The sequence below is a fragment of the Mastomys coucha genome, unplaced genomic scaffold (assembly GCF_008632895.1).
Source record: "Mastomys coucha isolate ucsf_1 unplaced genomic scaffold, UCSF_Mcou_1 pScaffold14, whole genome shotgun sequence".
NCBI classification, from domain to species: domain Eukaryota; kingdom Metazoa; phylum Chordata; class Mammalia; order Rodentia; family Muridae; genus Mastomys; species Mastomys coucha.
Window position 1 is genome coordinate 117,071,679 of NW_022196896.1, and position 20,177 is coordinate 117,091,855.

Sequence of the window (20,177 nt, forward strand, 5' to 3'; positions counted from 1 at the left end):
ACTTTTTTTTTTTTTTTTTAACAGTCTCAGGGTTTAGGGAGAAAGTGGACAACCCCCTTCTGAGGAAATCCTCAAACAAGATTGTGTATCACACTGAAGGGGTACGGCTGTTGAGCTGGTGAGGGACACAAAGGCAGTGTCCATCTCTGACGCTATAAAACGGGAATGGGGGAGGGGGAGAGGGGACTTGTCAATGGGAGATGTCCTCGAGCTGGCCAGAGCCACTGGTGGTAGTGGCGAGCAATGAGAAACCATTGTGTAAAAAGAGATCAATGATCTGCCAGCCATAGACAGGATGGCAGATCGCTCCCAGTGACAAGCCCAGAGCAATCCTGGCTCAATCCCTGGTCCTCTGCTCTGGGAAGCTACAGTCTTCAGCTCTGAGCAGCCAAAGCCCATGATGTGCTATGATCATCAGCCATTGGTGGCAGGCACTAACGAACTCTTGCTGGCTACCCTCGTCAGTAGTGGTGGAGGCTAGCTCCTCCTTAGCCCTCCATCAGGGGCAGTGCTGTGACCCTGGATGCCCTGGAGCTCATCTAGAGTCAGAGTCTTCAGAGGAAGCTGGCACAATACAATGAAGAACTGCAGAGTTCAACCACAAGAGGCCTGTAGCCAAAGGGCAGGAGAGAGGGGCTGCCAGTGTGGAGGTACTTAACGGTCACAGTAATCCAGTCCCAAGAGAACAAAAGCACATCTGCCAATCCCTCTGCGTGACTTGGCCACCCCCTTCAAGACCATCACATTCCACAAGTGACCAGAGTTCAGCATGAGTTTGAGAGGAGAGCAGCCCACAGGTGGCCCTTCTGGCTTGCCATAGCTCACGCTCTTCTCATAACTATAATCAAATCCGTCCCATAGTCTCTCCAGTGCCGACCGGAAAATCCAAAGTCCAACTGTGAGCTCAAACCAATCATCTTGCTCCAAGGCCACAGGATGAGGGATAGGCATGCTGCTCCAGAGGAAGACTGGCCAGAAGGAAGGGACAGTAGGCCTCATGAAAGGCTGAGACTAGGTCCTAGCAGCCTTGTTCCAAAGCTGGGGGATCATCCTGTTACCCCAGGGCCTGCTACACACGTGGTGCACACGGGTAAGGCTTGATACCCAAAGCAGCAAGTAGCTCTGCGCCACAGCTTGCTGGGCTCAGTCCAGCTTTGGCTGTTAGTTTGCTGTGGTTTTGCTGGGATGTGTGGCGTTGCCTTTGGTGGCTCGACTTCCCAGGGTGGCAGCCCTTGACAGCACTGGCTGGCACAGTCTTGGTGCTATTCTCTGGGGCAGCTCTGCTCCTGGGGCAGAGGAAAAAACGCCTCACCTTCCTGCCTGCAGAAACAGCCCCACAGGAACACTCTGGCAAGGCTTATCTTACATCCGATGGAGAATGTGGGGGTTGGGTCTGCAGCATGGGGGCCACATCGAGGGCTGGCAAGAGCTATGCCTGGATGTGGAGATCAGAGGCATCCCTGAAGATCTCCGACCTGCCTTCAGGTCTTTCCCTGTGGTGAGGAGGTCTTCATTGCTATTTTTCTCCCATCCACAGAATCCTTCAGCAACCTGGTTGACTGCATCCCTGCATGCCACTCTACATGTAGCCAGACTGTGGCTAGTCCCTCCCACACTTCCATCAGCATGCTGGTCACAACTATTTATGCAAATGAGAAAAGCTTCAAGCTTTCCCCAGTTCTCCTGTCCTCCTCTGCCCTTCAACACCAGAACTGAACCTCAACACTTGGGCCTTTTCTGGTTTTCATTTTGAAACAGTTCGGCTGCTCCCAATTTCCTAGTTCCTAGTCTGTTCTCCGCCTTTTCAGGGACCACCGAGCAGCGCTCAGCTCTCGGCAGAACTGCTTCAGTCCATTTTCTGTTGTTGCACCAAGCTGTCATGGGCTGACTCAGCATGGGTTAACGTAGCTCGTGGCTTTGGAGGCTGAGTCAGAGCACAGGGCAAGGATCCGCCGTGCTCCTAGAGAGCGGTGCTACGTCCTGCTTCAAATCATGTCAGGAAACGGTGTGAAGGACACATGCTGAAGGGACAGCCTTGCTTTACAGCTGAGTCCTGACACGGAAGTCTTGTCCAGGAGCAAGGCATCAATCTCTCCCCAGGACCTCATTGCCTCAAGGTCCCACCTCAGGACTGCGACACCAGCAAATTCCAGCTCGAGTTTTGGAGAGGACAAGCCATACTTAGACTACAGCCGACTTACTGGGGTTTGGGGGAGACTGGGAGGGCGCAAGGAGAATGGCAAAAGCGGCTCTACAGAGAAAAGACACAGAGTGTCCCAGCTGCCAGATAGAAAGGGCAAGGGTGAGAAGCCTGGACATAGGTGGAGCCTAAAGCCAGCGTACATACTTGCTAGTGAGTGGGGAAAGCACCAGGCAAGCCCAAAGAGCTTTATAACCTATGCGTAGGATCCTGCCTCCAGCCAAGACAAAGTTCCCTGGAAAGTCACCCTGACAAATGTCACCCCTGAACGTTAGGGCAGCTAAGGCCCTGAGGGGAGTAACTGCTGCCTGCAGGCAGCTACTTGTTCACCAGAACATTCCCCTGCTTCACAGGATGCACCCCAGCTCCCTGCAGGGGGAGTTATGTCAAGATTCCTCCTCTAAATAACTCCGTTTCTAAAATGCCTAATTTCCAAGACGCTCTGAAGCTTACAAAGAGGCTATTTACTCTAGAGACAAACAACTGTTTGCCTCTTGCCCTGGACAGATCAGTGGCTGGCAGTTCAGAAGAGCTCCGTGGGTCATTCCGACATAGGGAAGGGAAGCCAGCTCTCAGCCCCTGCCCTTGCCACTAGCCTCCTCCACACTCCGACTCAGAGGGGAAAAGACGCTGCCACCGGAACCTCACCTAAGCCGCTGCACACATTCCAGGGTGGAAGCTTGTAAGGGGTGGTGTAGCTGTGAAACACGCTGACGTCGTGAGGAGCCAGGAACTCCACAAACTTGGCGTCGCTGAAGGCGTCCTTCTTACAGCGAAAGATGGAGGCCACTTGGTTAGAGATGTACAGGGTCTTCCCGGAAACCAGGGACACAGCTGCAGCAAACATATCCTGGAAATGGAGAGCATGATCGGGTGATTACAGTCACTATGGACCATGAGATAGTCACTAAGGCTCGTAGGGGCATCCCGACACACCGACCCACCAACACGCCAACATGCCGACAGGAGGGCCAGGTTGCATCTGGACCTCCCCAATCAATCCTGTCCAACCTGATTTTCCTGTTCTAATGCAAAAATACAATGCAACACTATCAGGAATGGCACATTAGGCCAGCCTGTGCCCCTCTGGCCTGGCCAAGGGATCATTGCCAGCTGGTCTCTTTCAGGTTCTTGGGGCGGCCTGCCCTTCTGAGCATAGGCCAGCCCCCTTGGAGGGAGCTGCTAAGCAGAAAGAGGTCGGGAGGCTCAAAGAGCAAGGCTGAGCAAATTCAGCACCGTTCTTGTATGCGCTGGATCGTCACAGGTTGCTGTCTGTTCTAGTTGGGAATCCAGGGGATAGGGTCTCTCCTCTCCCAGACCTTTACATGATATTTAGAAATCAGGGCTTTGGAGTCAAACTTTATTACCATGAAGCCTGGACAGACAGGCGGTTACTAAACCCGTCTCTTCATCCTGAGGCTACAAAAAAAGCAGGAGCATCGAGTTCTATCCCAGATGGGTTTCTCTGGTACTGGGAGCTATGAGTCAGAGTCGGCTGGAGACATAGACTTCAACACAGGAATCACCAGCTTCGTGAGTGAGTTTATTCAGAGAGCCGCCTCCTGACAGTGGAGCAGCTGCCTTTACCTGAGGGAGAACTCGTGCCCTGTCGAAACACTCACCGCGTTCTTCACAATGTACTCAGAGGTAATGCCCTCAACCTGCTCCACGGTGTAGGAAGGCACGTCCACGCTGCACGGCTGGCTCTCACTGGACATTAGCAGCTGGTAGTACTCCTCATTCGCTGTAAGAGAAGGGAACACCCATGTTCAGCGGATGACGCCCACATGACAGCACACTGTTGCCGGCCCCTGTAGGGGGGGCTCCATTTTTCTCAAAGGAACCAATGGGATGAGCTAGAATTTTGAGGGGGGGGGAAGGAAATCCAGAGGATGGATGCATAGCTCATGAGTGGCCAGCACTCAAGAGCAGACTGGAGACTTTCTCTGACACGCCAGGCCTTTGTTAGGAATTTTTAAAACTCATAAATATATTACTTTAAGTCACAGGGTGCATAGGTCCCTCAAGTGTGATGTGACCCCAAGAGTCACACTTAGACTCCACAGAAGCACCCCTGCCTGGGGTGGTCCCTTTAGAAACTTCCATGCAGGCAGAATCAACTGCTTGACAGAGGAGCATGTACCAGAAGCCACATTGGAAAGAAAGAGCTGTGAGCAGTGTCTACAAACACTATGGCTGCTGATCTGAGTTCGTATTGGGTGAAATCTGGGGGACGGGGAGGGGAAGGGGGGCTCAGGCCACAGCTGCTCTCCCCCCACACAGAATCGATGTAGTCTATCCTGCCTCTAGAGCTCCACATGCCCTTAGGTAGACAGAACCTAGGGTGGCTGTGTCCTGGAGTTTGACCTTGGGATCCAGCCAAGCATGTGTCCCTGCAGCATGGTGATGAGGTCTTTGGACTCGTGGCTAGGTCTTATCTGATGTTGATCTCTCCACCTTCACAGACTGGTGAGTTTCTGAGCATGCTCTCTGCTGGAAAGCTTAGGAACATTCTTGATTTGGCAGAACTCCCACGTTCCGGAGTTATTACTGTGGCCAAGCACCAAGCATGCAAACCAGCAGTCCCCTGAGAGTGAGCTGCCTCCAGGTCAGACTGATTCATGTAGCTGTTCTTTCCAGAGAGCAGGGTCTTCCTTAGGCACAGAGCCATCGCCATCCTCCCCTGCCCCCCCCCACTGAGGAGTCTGGTCCTAAATCACCAGGTTCCCAAACACCTTAAGCTTTAGCAGCACTGGCTAGCAGACAGCACGGCTTAGACCACATCAATCTTCCAGAATGGACAGCAGTTTAGGGAGGAGCCCACAGAGGTTTCAGGCTGAAGAGAGTGTCTACACATGTACAGAGACCAGGACTCAGGAGAATAATACTTCTATAGGTGGTTCCAAGGACCCAAGATCAATACCAGCAACCTGTCTACTACTACCAACAGAAAGCTGTGCAGATTCTCAGCAATAGGAGACTGTCTGAAGGGCAGGCTCATCCCTAGACTACTGGCCACAGCCTGGCCTGCATACTTGGTGGCTTCAAGACTGCCAGCAATGCTGACAGCAAGGCCCACGCTGCCCAGGTCGCAGCCTTTTGGCTTTGTCTGCTTCCGTGTGTATTTGTAACACGCAGTACTCAGCCCTCAGCACATGTGTGTGACTGTGATCAAAGGCACGGTCATGCAGTGGGGTGGTGTTCACACAAGTGCCACACATGGGTAACGTGGTAGAGGGAGTCGTGCTTTCTGTATCACCTGCCCACGGCACCTGTCTTTCCTGCCCCAGTGGGATGCTCGCCTCTACCCGTTCACTGCAAGTCCCAGCACACAGCTAGGGACATCTCCTACCACCAGTGGCTGAAAAGAAAATGGACTAAATACTCAGCATGCTGAGCCAGGGCTCACGCCCCTGTGCCTAGTGACTGACTAAACATGCCTTCCTGCCAATGCTTACAGCTAGACCATCCTGGAATGATCTATCCAGGGGACTTAGGCTGAACCTGGGAGATGGATTAGCTGCTTTCTGCTTGGGCAGTGTCCCCTTCTTGTCTGGGAGTCAAGAGCAACAGCACCTGCCTGGGAGCCAGGAGATGAGGGGAGCTGATCTGTGCAGATGCTGAGCAGGAGCAACGAAGGAGGACTGAGTCTGCTGGGGGTGCCAGAGACCACTGCCTCCCTCAACAGGAAAGCGCCCAAGTTCTTTTCCAGGTTCTTTCTCTGTAGCCCCAGTCTTCTACCTCACGGGCCAGTTCGAATGCTCCGCAATAGTCTTCTAAGAGACCGAACACACAATCAGCAGCAGGCCTCTTGATGGAGAGAGTTGCCCCTGATTGCGCACGCATGACGGTGAGGGCTGTCCTGTGATGGAACTTGAGTGATGGGTGGTGTTGCTGCGTGCCCCCTCGCCTTCCTTCTTAGTTGAAATAACCACCAGGGCAGAGAACGTTTCGTGGGCAAACATTTTTTTTTTAAAATATTTATTTATTTATCTAATGTAAGTACATTGTAGCTGTCTTCAGACGCACCAGAAAAGGGCATCAGATCTCATTACGGATGGTTGTGAGCCACCATGTGGTTGCTGGGATTTGAACTCAGGACCTTCGGAAGAGCAGTCAGTGCTCTTAACCACTGAGCTATCTCTCCAACCCGTGGGTAAACAGTTTTAAATCAACAGGAGATGAGTCATTTGAGTTGAGTTCATGAATTAAGAAGTGCCCGGATGAGCAGGCTGGAGAGATGATGCAGGGGCTAAGAGGACCAGGGTTCTATTCCTGGCATGCACATGGTTGTAATTCCAGTTTCACAGGATTTGGTGCTCTCTTCTGGCTGCCACTGGTACTGCAAACATTTGGTGCATATACATATGTTCAGGTACACACACATGAACATATGTATATTCATACATACATACATACATACAGTACCTGGAATTTAGCTCAGTTGATAGAGTGTTTGCCCATCAGGCATGAAGCCTTAAGTTAGACCCCCAACAGCACATAAAACCAGATATGGTAGTGCACACCTGTAAACCTAGCATTTAAAAGGTGGAGGCAAAAGGATCTAGAAGTTCTCCCGTCCCCTGGTTTTCTGCCTATTTTTGGTTTTGCCTCTAAAAGTCCTGGTTCAATAGAAACCTGCAATGAACCATGGTTCTCCAACAACTTGAGCACCATCAGATCTTTCTTGCTGCTTTCTGCCATTTAGGGGTGAGTCTGTGAAAGCTGGGATTATTTGGAAGATAGTTTGGGACATATAAGATGTGTTGCTGGGGCTGGCAAGATGGCTCAGAGGGTAAGGGCTTTGTTGTGCAAGCCTGGAGACCCACGTTCACTCTCTGGAAGAAGATAACCCTGACTCCACAAGGTTGTCCTCTGACTTCTGCTTACATGCATGACACACATGCCACCTATCATACATGCGCAAACACACACACACACACACACACACACACACATGCACATGTGTACACACATGCACGCACACGCGCATGCAAAAAGCTAGAAAAACCAACCAACTAACCAACCAACCAAAACCTTGTTTCTATGGGTTTGAACAGACATGCAAAGTCCACATACCCTTCACCTGCTTCACACTCCGCAGGGCATATTTCAGGGTGGCTAGCGTACTGGCCTTGCCCTTGGCCTTCTTGTCTGCAGGGAGGTGGACCTTCAGCTCCCTCAGGGTCCTTATCAGTTCTTTGTGTGCATCAGCTTTGGCAGACTGCTCACTACTGTGGAATTGAAAAGGGGGGCGGCAATCAGACGTGAGCCTTCTGAAAAGAGTGGTGGGGGCAGGGACACCCAGCACCCCTGGCCTCCCTCACTGTGTGGCCAGCACCTTCTCCATGGAGGTTACTAATGAGGTCTATAGACATGGAAGCCAATGATTCCTTCCAGGAGAACACAGACTGATAAGAATCCCTGTTCTCACCCAGAGAGAGGAGCCTTCCAACTAGATCCTTATCCTGGGGGGCAGGCGGGGCCACATTTAGGAGGGCTGTTGGTCAACCCATGATACAGTAGTGTAGGCTTTACCCATGCGGTTGTTCCTACCCTAGCCCAGGCAAAGGGACAAGGACAGTATGAAGGACAAAGAAAGAGCTCCTGCAGTCATGAGCTTGGGTCAGGAAAATAGACAGAGCAAAGGGGACTCTTAAGAAGGAATCCCGCAGAGGAGATGGAGTAGCGGAAGACAAGAATTGCTGATGTAAATGGCTTGTGTCAAGGAGAAGCTATCCAAAGAATGATGGCTCAGGTCTCTGAGGCTTCAATGGCCAAGTGCCCACATGCCTGGGAGAGCGGACTTTGTCCCGAAAACTGATAAGGAAATGTCCATGGATGCACAGATAATTTGTTGCAAAGAGGTGAGAAGGTTCCTGCTGAATACACAGTGCTGAGGCAAAGCTGTCTAGCGGGGAGCTGTCCTAGAGGAAGCCAGGTCCCCCAAGAATAACCAAGGCTCAGAAGTACAGTGCTGGTGTCGGAGTGAGAGGCAGTTGCCACCAGTCACACTAACCGGCTGCTCAAACCAACAGATTTCTCAGAGCTGGGGGTCGGGGGGAGGAATCACATGACTTCCAAACACGGCCTGAGAGGAAGTCCTGCAGCATGTTGAAAGAGCATGAGGTAGGAGCTGTGGTTGTGGGCTCTACATCCCTGAAAGGGCATGAGGTGGGAGGTAGGGTGGGTCCTACCTCCCTGAAAGAGCCTGACTGAGGTGGGGGCTGTCTGTGGTGGGTCTCACCTGCTGCCGCTCATGGAGGGGTTGTGCTCCGCCTCTGTCATCATGAGTCTGAAAGCATCATCAGGGCTGCAAGAGAAGAGAGATCAGATCTTTACATGCCTCTTCCCCCAACCAGCCGAGAAAAATGATTAGGGACATCACACCAGAGATTTTTAAGAGAATATTACAGTATGCTAGGTGGTAGCTTTTGGATAAAGAACTTGCCTGGCATGCCTGAGACTGGTAATGTGGCTTCCATGGCTCCCCTCAAAATCAAAGTCAGAGCTAGAGAATCAGCTCAGTGGTGAAGAGCGCTTTCAGAGGACCCAGGTTCGATTCCCAGCACCCACATGGCTGCTTACACCCATCTGTAACTCACAGTTCCAGGGGATCCAATGCCCTCTTCTGTCCTCTATGGTCACCAAGCTTGCAAGTGGTACACCAAAATACACAGAGAAAACACCCATATACACTAAAGTTAAAATTAAAAAAAAAAAAAAGGAAAAAATCATGTTAAAACTGAAACATAAGATCTTCAGATATTGGGAGACTTGAGCACTGAGAGACAGAAATGCATAAGGAATATTCTGTGACTGACTGTATGTGTATGAACAGACTCCTCCAAGATCTTATGGGACTGTCTGTTAAGTGGCATCAGATACAAAAATGGGAAGATGATGTGGTATCATTATTTGAGAGGACAGAGTTCAATAAATATCATCGACAGGATTAAGAAGTGCTGCCATCCTGCAAGTCCTGGTAACTTGCTGCTTGAAGACAGGCAACAAGCTATGGAGGAAGCCACCGGTGTCCTGCGTGTGAGGGCCGGGTCTGAGGCTGACCCACCTGGAGTGAGTGTTGGAAGATTCCACTAACATCCGCAGCTCCTTCCCATTGTCGTCACAGTCACTTCCCTGAGAGTCCCGTCCCGTGGAGCAGTTCTCGTTTCCGCTGGAGCCACTGCTCATGTCCACATCTTCCTGGAGCACAGCCTGGGTCGGCTGAGACGCCCCTGGCTCCTTGGTGGGGCTAGTGGGACTTGGGGAGAAGTCCACATATCCATTCATGTCGGGCTCTGGAATGAAACTGGTGGAAAGAGAAGGTGGTTGGGCAAGTGTTAAAAGGCGCCAATGAGGCTGGGGATAGAGATCCATAGTAAAGCACTCGCCTTGTATGTGCGAGGCCCTCCGTTAGATTCCCAGTATCAGCAGTAGCATGGCTGCCATTGGCTGCTATGTTTGTGTTCCTGATTCCTGAAGCTCCTGCTGGCCCTGGATCAGGAGGGCAGCTGGACTGAGAGCCTTGGCTGTGCTATGGAGGTGCTGACAGCCTTGTCAGTAGAACAGACAAGGGCACAGACAGTCATCCTACATGATAGTGGGGAAATACAGTCATGCTAAATGGTAAACAGGGCCTGAGAATCTTTATCCTATTATCTCCACAGGTGACGTTAAGCAGCGGGGTCCAGAAACAACTCCATCACAGCGTAGCATGTGCTACAGAGAAGCTGGGGGCAGCAGGGCCTCCTGAAGAGGTAATGCTGGGGGGAGGGGGAGGCGGGGAAGAGGTCTCCATGAAGCAGGTCCAGCGCAATGCCATGGAATGCTCCAGGTGTTAGGGGCTCCAGCACTGAGGGAGCCTGGCACTGGCATAAGGTGAAGGAGAATCCTCAAGCTTACCCTGAGCAGTCAGGGACCACTGAACCGCCTAAGCAGCATGGCTATGACTTGGTTTACATCTGGCCGGATCCCATGGCCACACTAAATAGAAACTTCAACTTGTGTGCTTAGGGACAGGTGGGCAGAAGGGGCTAAAATCCCACCATGAAGACAGCTTCCATAGAAATCTGAACCCCACGAAGAGTCACAGACTTAGTGAGTGGGAAGGGTGGGTATATCATCAGACAGGAGGCCGCAGCTCAAGGATAAGAGACAGTTAGATGTCACTGGGAGAAAAAGAGAGGGCCAGAGATAATATTTCTAGCAGGACCCTGGAAGGAAGCAGATGTCACTTAAGCTGGGCCAGGTCACATTAAATTTGTGCAAATAGCTAAAAGCAGTTAAGGGCTCCGTACTGGGGCTGGGAAAGGAAGTTTACCACCACCCCAGGTGGAAGGGAAGGAGAAGCTAAGGAAACCAGGACCACTGCAGGCTGAGGAAGAAATGCCTGGCTGCTCTCTCCTCCCGACCTCTATTCTGCCAAGCACATGAGGAAGTCAGAGGACGGGGGACTTGCTAGCCCTTGCTGGGAGGCCAAGTAGCAGCAGTAGGTTCTCTGAGAGTGTCCTAAAAGGTACAATACTCCCACGGAGTTCCTTGCAGTCAGGAAAACGCTAGTTGTCAATGGAAGACCAACACACACAACACACACAGCCCGAGTTACATCACAATCACCAGGTGCGCTGCATGCAGGATTCCATGCTGCAGATGCACTGGTGGGGCAGGACACTCACCCAGGGCTGCATAAGGTCGGGTAACAGGCAGCTCCACGCTTGTCTGACCCAGGATGCTCTTGTGGGGTCCTGTATCCATGCTAAGCTTAGAGGCTTCTCTGTGCTGCTTTGTCCTACCGGGGCATTTCCTGTCTATAGCATGTGCTCACCCTTCCAAGGGTGGACAAGGACAGGGATGCTTTCTAGACACCCACACCCCATTCCTTCCCCAATTCACGTGAAAGGATTTTAAACTGCTGGAGAAACAGTGTGGTTTTTCTGCAACCCAGGAAAGCTCCCAGGGTCCCAACTGCTTGCCACTAATCCGGGGATAGCCTTGATGGGAGCAATAGTGTACCAGGAGAGGCACTGGGGTCTCACACCCTGTCCAGCTGCTCCAGGCCCTAACAAAGAGGACCAAGCACTACGGATCTCCCCCACTTGTGCCACAGTGGGACGTTTTCCCAATAACCATTGGGAAGATGCTAGCAGACAGACTGTGGGGCAGAACAGTTTGAGGCCCACACCAAGAAAGTGGCCATATAAGCAGGAAACAAAGCAGATCACACATCCATTCAAAACCCTGGTGATGGTATCATCAGGCCCAACAGGGTCCCAGTAACTCAGGACCTCCCTGGGTCTTACCCACTGTGGCATTCACTCCAGGGAGATGGGAGCTAGCCCATGTTGTTTCTGGGAACATGCTCCTTGTCATGAGGGATGAGACCTTGTTTGTCCACAAAATTAACAGACAAAAGCCAAAGTGGGGCTTTTGAGAAGGCTCCAGGAAGCACCGCCATCAGCAGTGGGGGAAGACCAACCCTAGATGGATGGGCAGATGGTACCTACTCCTCCTCACACACAGAAAGTCTACAGGAGATAGGTTTGATGAGACAAGCGACGAAAACTGAGATAATGCCACAGGCCAAGACAAAATCATGTCATCAGAACCAAAAAAAAAAAAAAAAAACCAGACACAGATCGGTCAAGAAGTTGGTCATGGGGGATGCCTGAGAAAGTACCTTTTTGTTGTTGTTACTGTTTTTGGTAAAAATAAAGTCTTTCTATGTGGCTCAGAACAGTCTTGAACTTGTAATCCTCCTGCCTCAGCTTGCCGTGGGCTGGAATTGCAGAGATTGCAGGTATGCACACCACAGCTGTCTAAGAAGGTGATATCACCTAGGAGGAAGAAAGGCCAATGGGAAGTGGCCGTTTTTATCCAGGAAAGAAAATAAAAAAGCCTCAGAACACTGAGACAGGAAGGCTTGAATCTGCCACTCTATATAGACCCCGGGTACCACGCACTACAAATCTAGACGCCCGGTTAATATCAGGTTTTCAAGAGTAAAGAAAGAGGTATCGGCATCTGTCAAAGAAAACCGAACATGTGACCTACAAAGTAGGAAGGGGGTGCCAGGTAGGGGCCCAGGAGGCACTGTGTACCCCAGTTCTGTAAGGAAGAGGAAGCCACCCAGACAGGGGCCTGCTTGCTGTGTTACAGCCAGATGGAGTTTGTCAGCATCCCGAGTCACAGGAGGCCTAAATGCAGGGATTGCCCCAGCTGAAGGCAGAGGAAAATGTGCAAGTTCTGGCCATTTTTTCTTTTCTTTCTTTCTTTTTTTTTTTTTTACAAAAGCAGTTTTGAGGTTGTGCCTAATTCATGGAAAAATAGAAGAAAGGAGACTTTAGGAGAGCGCTGAAGCAGAGGCTTCACTGAGGGGCCTTCCCACAGGGATACAGGAACTGATGGAGGGACACTCAGACACGCAAAGGAGGAAGTCTCGTCCACTGGTCACTGAACATTAGCAGGACCCATTGTATGACGATGGTAAGGTGAAGGACTGATGGCCTCGAGAGCTTACGAATGTCACCGCGGAGATTCTCTGAAAAGAGCATGTGTGACCTTTCCTCTTTCTAGGAACTGAGACCCAGAAATGTCAAACCCCCCACACAAGTCGTGAGCGCTTAGTCTGTGGAGCAACAGAACTCAAGCAGTGCTGTAGGTAGGGGGTGGGGTGTCTCTGTATGATACCTGTATAATGTGAACATTCTGGATAGACGCCAGCCTCAACTTCCAAACTGAGCTACTGCCTCCACCTCCAACCTCCCCCCGCCCCCCACAGTCAACACAGTAGGACAAGCGACTCTGGTGAATGGATGCCACTTATACTAGGCCTGTGATCAGAGGACAGACTTTGTCTAAAAGAGAGACTGAAGGTTCTTTGAGGTCTAGCTGTCCCTAGGCCCATCTCTATCTACCCACCCCTCAGTCTAGCCTCTGTATACAGTCTCACTCCAAAGACTTCATGCTGCGGTTCTCTCTGGGCCCACAGCTCTCTCCTCAGATACCGGGAGAACGAGTATCCTCTCTCTGTGGGGGTTGTGTCAGGATGGTGTTTCCCCTCTAGAGGGCAGGAGTTTTGAGTGTCTCCTGCTGGACTCCCAGGGCATAGCACACGCTATGGAAGGCACATGCCTGAGACTCTGCACTGAAGAGCACTGTGTACCTACAGGAGACAGGTGGTAGGAGGGGTGAGGGTGGGTGTGGGACAGAGTAGCATTGCCTGGGACTCGGCACCACGGATGACTGTGTACCGGCTGGAAGAAGCAGGCCAGTAGAGCCCAGCACTACTTACCAAAGAGTTCTGTGCACCCACTGGAAGGGCTGGGATAGTAGAGCCTGGGACACTGCAGCAGTTCTGTGCGCCCACTAGGAAAGTGTCATAGGGGGAGTCCTAAACACTAAAACCACGGGGGTACACCTGCAGACACTGTGCCGGGGATCCCTAGGGTGGCCTTCTAGCAGGCCTAGAGAACAGGTGGTATCCTGCTCTCCCAGGCTCGCTTTCTAGAACGTGGATGACCAACAAGGAACTAGAACGCATAGGATATGAAAAATTCCTAGCAGATGTAAAGGAGTGGGTGGGCTAGGTGACTGGTAGAGTGGGGGATAAGGTGCAGAGGGCCCTCGGTGCATAGCACACTTGATACAGACTTGTCACCTGAGTTCCCTTGGGTTGACTCCAGTTCCACATGGCCACCCAGTTCTCCTGAAGCCCCAGGATTTGATCACTCTTGACCCCTAATACCCTAGACCACATCCATCCCCTCTATGCAGGCAGATGAATAGCCATCTTTTTGCGTTAGGCTATGAAGCTGCTGGGGTAGCAGTGTGAGCCACACATTCTACCATATACCACCGCTTCTTGGCTATGAGATCTTGACAAGTCCCTTAGCCTGTGTGCCATGTTTCCTCACCTTTATGACGGGTATAAAAACTGTCCCTCCCTCTTATTGGCACTTGGGAAGATTAAACGGTCTGATCTATCTGGACTCCAATAAAGGACAGACAAATACAAGCTTTCAATCTGAGGGCTAAATCACGTCAGGGAAACAGACAGGTCACACAGAACTTGGGGGGCCGGCGGGATGGGGAGTTCACTGCGGAGCCAGCTGATAGTACCTCTGGCTTACACGAAAAGGACTAAAATGCACACCCCATTCTACACAACCCCACCCCGGTGTAACCTAGATATTCTGTTATAGGCTCAAATCCTGGGACTCCTTGTTTGTGCCCAGCAATTCCAATCCCTTAGCATCTATGTGAACAAGGTCACTGATGCCTACAGGTTGGTTACCTTGGAGAGGAAGATAAACTTTTTCACGGAGAGAGTCAGGCCGACAAGGTAGAAATGTAAGGCAACAAACTAAGCTGTCACCGAAAACCTCATTATTCCAGAGAATGTACTACTCAGCACACGTAGCTCTAATGGACTGACATCAGTTTGCCAAGTTGGCAGAAACAGTTGCTGGTCTGGGCAGACTTTGTCTCCTGTTCTTACGGTCCAGCACTCGGGCCCAGCTCTGATGGGTGGGCAGGAGCCCCTGGGAAAGAGGGTACAGTCTCAGGAAGGGGTCTGGGAGGGAGCGGGGGAACTTGGCTGAGATCCTCTTGGCCTGAGCCCACACACCCTCCCATATCCATCCACTAGCCTCTCCCATGGACAGTAGCCAGCCTGAGGGCAGGAGTTAAGCGGTGGTTGTTGACCCGGTCACTCGGCCATGTTCACTCTCCCCAGCCAGACAGAGGAAAAGTGCCCTGGGTGATGAGATCATGAATCTGGGGTGGGGGAGGGAACCCCAGGCTGGCTGCTGAGACTTCACAGGATTGCTCTCTCAGCTTCTGCAGCTAGCTACACATTCCATAAGAAATGGTTAAAAAAAGAAAGAAAAGAAAACAAACCAGCAAACCACAATGACAAAACAGGAGCAGGAATGGCAGCAGCACAGCCTGACGAGGCTCCAGCTTCCACTGCCAACCAGGGTCAGACATAAGGGCCTTTCACCCTTCACTACCTCCTGCTTAAGAGGGAAGTGAATATTTTCTGAAGGAAAGTAAAATCAGTAAGGAATCTGCTCCCTTAAGAGAAAAGTATAAAGACGCATACATCCTAAGATCTCAATTTGGTACGCGTCCCTGAACCCTCTGACCAGCCGGCAAGAACAGCCTACGCCCGGCTAATCACAACCCAGCAAACTCCTGACTGTTTTCCAACTTTATATAACAGGGGCCTCGACAGTCTGTACCTCGAGTCTGCAAGCCCCATGGTATTTTACAACCTCAAATATTATAACATGTTTTCTACTTCCTGGTAGGAGCCAACTCCCTGGGGCCTGCCTGCTGCAATCCGAAGAAAATGTTTGTCCTGTTAAATAAACAGCCACGCTCTCCATGGTGACGGTTGGGTAACGGAGGAAAATGTGGCCAGGGCTGTCCAAATAAGGAGGAGAAGGAGGCATGGGGGCGGGGCACAGTCTCACTAGGACTCCCCCACGGGCTCGTCAGTCCTTACCTATGTTGGGGTACCGAGCTGCAATTACTGGTGTGCCTCGGTGACAGCCCCTGGTGGTTGGCTGAGGTGGCAGAGAGCTGCTTGAATGTTGGTGGGGTCTAGGAAGCCCAGGCCTTTGTCATCGAGGACCTGAGCTGATCCTACTTGACCGGGTGTTGCAGGGAACAGGTCCCGGTTTTTCACAAAGCCCACTGGGTCAAGATAATTATGTGAGGGCTGGTGAGATGGCTCAGAGGACAAAGATACCTGCTGCCGAGACGGGACAACTTGAGCCTGAGCCCCAGCACTAAGTCCTTCAACTTGCCCTCTGGCCTCTCCACGCACACGATACATATACACACAAAAAGAATTAAATTTTTTTTTTTTAAAGTTGATCATGTGGCCTCTCACCCTGCTTCTATCTTGCTCTAGACTCTAGAGTTGCCTACAGTGACTGGTTTGTTATGATCATATCCCATGAGCAAAAGACTTCCCGTGAGGGCCGGGTCCCCAGTGGGAAGTACCATACCATGGCTTGGGAACAGGCCAGCAGAGGCTCTCTGCACCTGCTTGCTCTCCCAGGAGTCTGGTGGTAAGCAGCTTCCCACTGGGTGAAGAGGGCTCCGCAGGGCTGTGGGCTATGTGTTTCTAGTCACTTAATACAGTCATGTCGATATCCAGTGAGGCTCTTTTTCTCTTTCTCCGTGCTATCTGGTCATCCGCCAGCTTCCCAGACCTGGAGCTGATGATGGTCCACCGAGACTGGATGAAATTATACCATGACAATAGGCCCCCATACCTCCCAGGGTTTTCCAGAAGGTTCGGAGTTTGAGAGAGAAGCTGTATAAATAACAGGAACCTCTCCCAGTTCATTTAAGCACAGAAGATATGTCTCACACAGGGATGTTAGGTGACACCAGCAGGGCTTCAGAAACATCTCACCGTCTTAGGCAGGTGTCTGAGAAAAAGGTCCACGGACACACAGAACTCCAGACGTGAACGGAGCCAGATCTCAGAGACTGTCTCTGATGAGGAAACTGAGGCCCAGGGTAAGCCGAGGTACCCAGTAGCTGCCAGCTGGCTGATGCAGGGCTCCCCAGTTACTCAGCTCTCCAGCCTCCACAGAAACCCTGAGCTGCACCAGTTATGTACCAATGAATCACACCAAGATGACAGTGACAGATAACTGCAGCCACCCACAGTGCCATTCCATGCAGGCACACTGTACAGCTACCACTAAAATAAGAGAGTCCCTGGCTTTGTTAGATTCCAACAACGCACAAAAAGTGGTTCTCTCTGTACCTAAAAAACCCGATTTTTCAGTTAAAGACTCGAGGCAGACAGACTCTGGTTCTCTTATCAGACAAATCCGACCTCGACTCCAGAGAGTAAGGCAGAGTGAACATGTCCTCTTCAGGCTTGTCTCTCTGGTAAGTAAGCATGTGGACCAAGGAGAAACAGATCCCGAGACTGCCAGGCCTGGTTTTTACAGTGGTATAGCCTGCCAGCCTGTGTCTGTGCCTCTTCGAGCTAGGGGTTACCCTGGATGATTTCCAGGGAGCTTCTGGCTCCCTTGTTCTGTATGAATCAGCTTTCCAAACTGGTTCCTTGTGTATACGTTACTGAAACCCTGGCAACCAGGGCTCCTGCAGAAGAAGCAGGCCACCGCCCACCTCTTGGTCCATGTCTGTGCTTGGCCGCCAAGGTATGTCCCAAAGGATGACGTGAGAGCTCCAGCTCAAAAGTGGACCTCTCCCCCTCCCCTGACACACGCCCAGTCCATCTGGAGACAGGAAAAACTGGCATGGAGGATGCCATGGAAATCAGAGTGGGTGGACAAAGTGGTCTCCCTGACATGGGGGCAGGGAGGGGCAGGTATGGCTTGGCACTGGGTATTTTTTTTTTTCTGTTTAACCCCTTTTCCACCGCTGGGAATCAGCGCCTTCGAGAGGTCCTTCTCCAGGGCCAGACTTGACTCTCTGGACTCATAGCAGGAAGCCAGCTCCTCAGGGGACCCTCTGGATCCATCCTAGGGACAGTCTGCACTGACCCTGGCTTCCCTGGACATCACCATGGGAGTCGGCGCGCTCAGTCTGGGGTGGTGATCACTCTACGTCTTTGCGTCCTCGGACAAGATCCCTAATTAATCTCCCCGACCTCAGTGCCTAACCTGAGAAATGCGGGTAGCAGTGTGTGCCTGGAAGCGGGTCACCGCGCAGTCCCATCTACATTCGGCCGAGTTGCAGCCGTTTGCACACTCCACAACTCCTGGCTCAGGACCCCAGCTCCAGCTGTCCGAACCGCCTGTTACGTAAGACGACCACGGCCGTCCGGGTCGGCGCCACCGCCCAGCGCCGCGCCACCGCCCAGCGCCGCGCCACTCACCGCTTCGCCGCGTCCACCGCGCGTCTGTCCCTGGCTCGGCCCGTCACTTGGTGCGCTCGGCCTGCGCCGCAGCCGCCCGGAGCCGCTAAGTCCCTGTAGCGCCGCTGCCGCCGCGTCGCCCTCCGCTGTCACATAGTGGAAAACGTGACCGCGCGCGCTGAGCCCGCCCCTGAGCGCGCCATTGGTGGGGGCGCCGCCTCATTTGCATACCGGAGGGGCGGAACCTGAGAGTTCCGAGTGTCAATTGGTGGAGACGCCCGTCGCTCTCTTTACATAAGACGCACATGGAACTCCATGTTCGCCGCCCCGGTTCCTCAATGAAGACGCTGCGCGCTCTTGCGCCCCCCCGCGCCCGGGCGAGTAGGCTCGTCCATTTCCGGCCTGCGAGACTTCCATTCACCTGGCACGGCGGTGGCCCGCTCGTGCGGCCCAGAGTGGCGCGTACCACTACGGCGCGGGGGGAACGGTTCTTGGCCGCTGCGCAACTCACGGCCGGCGGAGTCCCAGGCCACCGGCCTACCACCTGCGGTGACGTGACCAGCCTCGGCAATCCGAAGGACGGAGAAAGCTCTGTGCCCGACACCTTTGGCTCACGCAGCCCAGTTCATTCATTTCCTCTCTCATTCATTCATGGCGAGGCGCCCGAGGACAGATAGGGCGGCCCCTCTGGATCTGCTGCTGCGCACCTACCCAGGACAGCGTAGTTGACCTCAGGACAGGACCCCAGGCTGACGGTGGTCCCAGATGGGCCAGAGCACATCGCTCCCACATAGTCTTTCTTGTTTTTGAAACCGTGTGTTGCTAGTTAGTGTTGATTCAGGAAATAAGGTCATGATTGCCGTGCAGAGAGAGAGACACACACAAAGGAAAGAAGTGATTTCTTCCTGCCCTCAATCGCATGGGGAGAAAATAAAGACTGGCGTTCTAAAGGGAAGCTTAACTAAATGCGGTGGCGTAGTTTATTAACCTTACAGGATCTATGGAGGCGGGGTACTTGAGGATGGGTAGATGGTATGCATCTGGAACAGCAGGGCTTTTCTGAAGTGGAATAGGACAGCCCTGCCCTTGTGGAAACTTGGTTGAAGCTATTTGTTCTTTCAAGAGCCCTGTCTGGAAGCCTACTAAGCATTCAGGCTCTTGTCCAAAGGGTCAAAGGAGGGGGTGGGACTTTCCCTGGATCTGGTTTGAGGCCCAAGACTTACCTGTCTGACATAGAACAACTTAAAGGCTCTAAAAGTGCAGGCTCTGATGGGGAAGGCAAGGTTGTCATGTCTTTGAAGGGTAAAAAGGTCACTTGTCATTACCCAGGAACTTGAAGCCTAGTAGCATCCACTACTCTGAATCTGCCCCTGGGGTGTCCTAGGAACCAGGAATGGAAAGAAGGCAGACATTATCAACAGGAGTCTGCGAACAAGCTGAGCTGCTGGTGTACACAGCCAGCTAACCCACATTCAAGAATTCCTGTGTGGGAGCCACTTCTTTCTGTCTGCCTGGCAGGACAGGCATGCAATTCCTCAGAGGCAGATGGGGCCAGAGACTAAGTTCATTTCAGCAGCCCTTTCCAAAGGAGTCCAGGGGAAGCCAGATGTTGACTCACACTGCAGGGGGCAGGGCAGCACCTCTGGTTCCTCTGACACTGACACCTCACCACCCTCCCCAACACACACAAACACTGAGCAGAGCTGGGCCGAGCTGCACCCTGCACACACCCAAAGAGCCTTTTGTTTCCTCCCTTACATTGACGTCAATGGTGGCTGCATTGTTCTGGAAACGAGTACACAGCTCATGCACCTGGCAGAGTCTCCTTCATGTTCAGCTTTTTCTTGTCTTGCTCCACATTTGGCCTTCCATGTAATGTCATGGTTTCTCCCTAAATTTAGCCTTTTCTATTTCCACCAGTCAATCTTCTAGAAAGACATAGAAATCAATTCTTTTGGAAACTCAATTCTGTGGGGACTCTAGAACTCTTTGGAATCTCACTCGGTTGGATTCTACTTTTGTGGAAACTTTCATATACTCCACAATTTTTTGTTAACACCTGAAGTTGGAGAGAAATGTAAAAATAAATCTTTCTCTTCCTCCTCTTCCTCCTTCCCTTCTTTT

At 52.0% G+C, this 20,177-nt stretch overlaps 1 protein-coding gene across 2 annotated transcripts in view; it reads right to left on the reverse strand.

Moving 5' to 3' along the window:
* Per2 (period circadian regulator 2) overlaps positions 1-20,177 on the reverse strand; it is a 750,618-nt gene that overhangs the window by 26,547 nt on the left and 703,894 nt on the right. The window contains exons 1-6 of one of the 2 annotated variants that reach the window (XM_031368431.1): positions 18,075-18,245; positions 9,273-9,512; positions 8,448-8,513; positions 7,280-7,434; positions 3,823-3,944; positions 2,849-3,050 (exon numbers count right to left, since the gene is read on the reverse strand). In XM_031368431.1, coding sequence (XP_031224291.1) covers positions 2,849-3,050; positions 3,823-3,944; positions 7,280-7,434; positions 8,448-8,513; positions 9,273-9,493 — 766 coding nt within the window. In that variant the 5' untranslated portion in view covers positions 9,494-9,512; positions 18,075-18,245. Of the gene's footprint in view, positions 1-2,848; positions 3,051-3,822; positions 3,945-7,279; positions 7,435-8,447; positions 8,514-9,272; positions 9,513-18,074; positions 18,246-20,177 lie in introns of those variants that run through there. The other variant, XM_031368432.1, reaches the window with a different exon arrangement.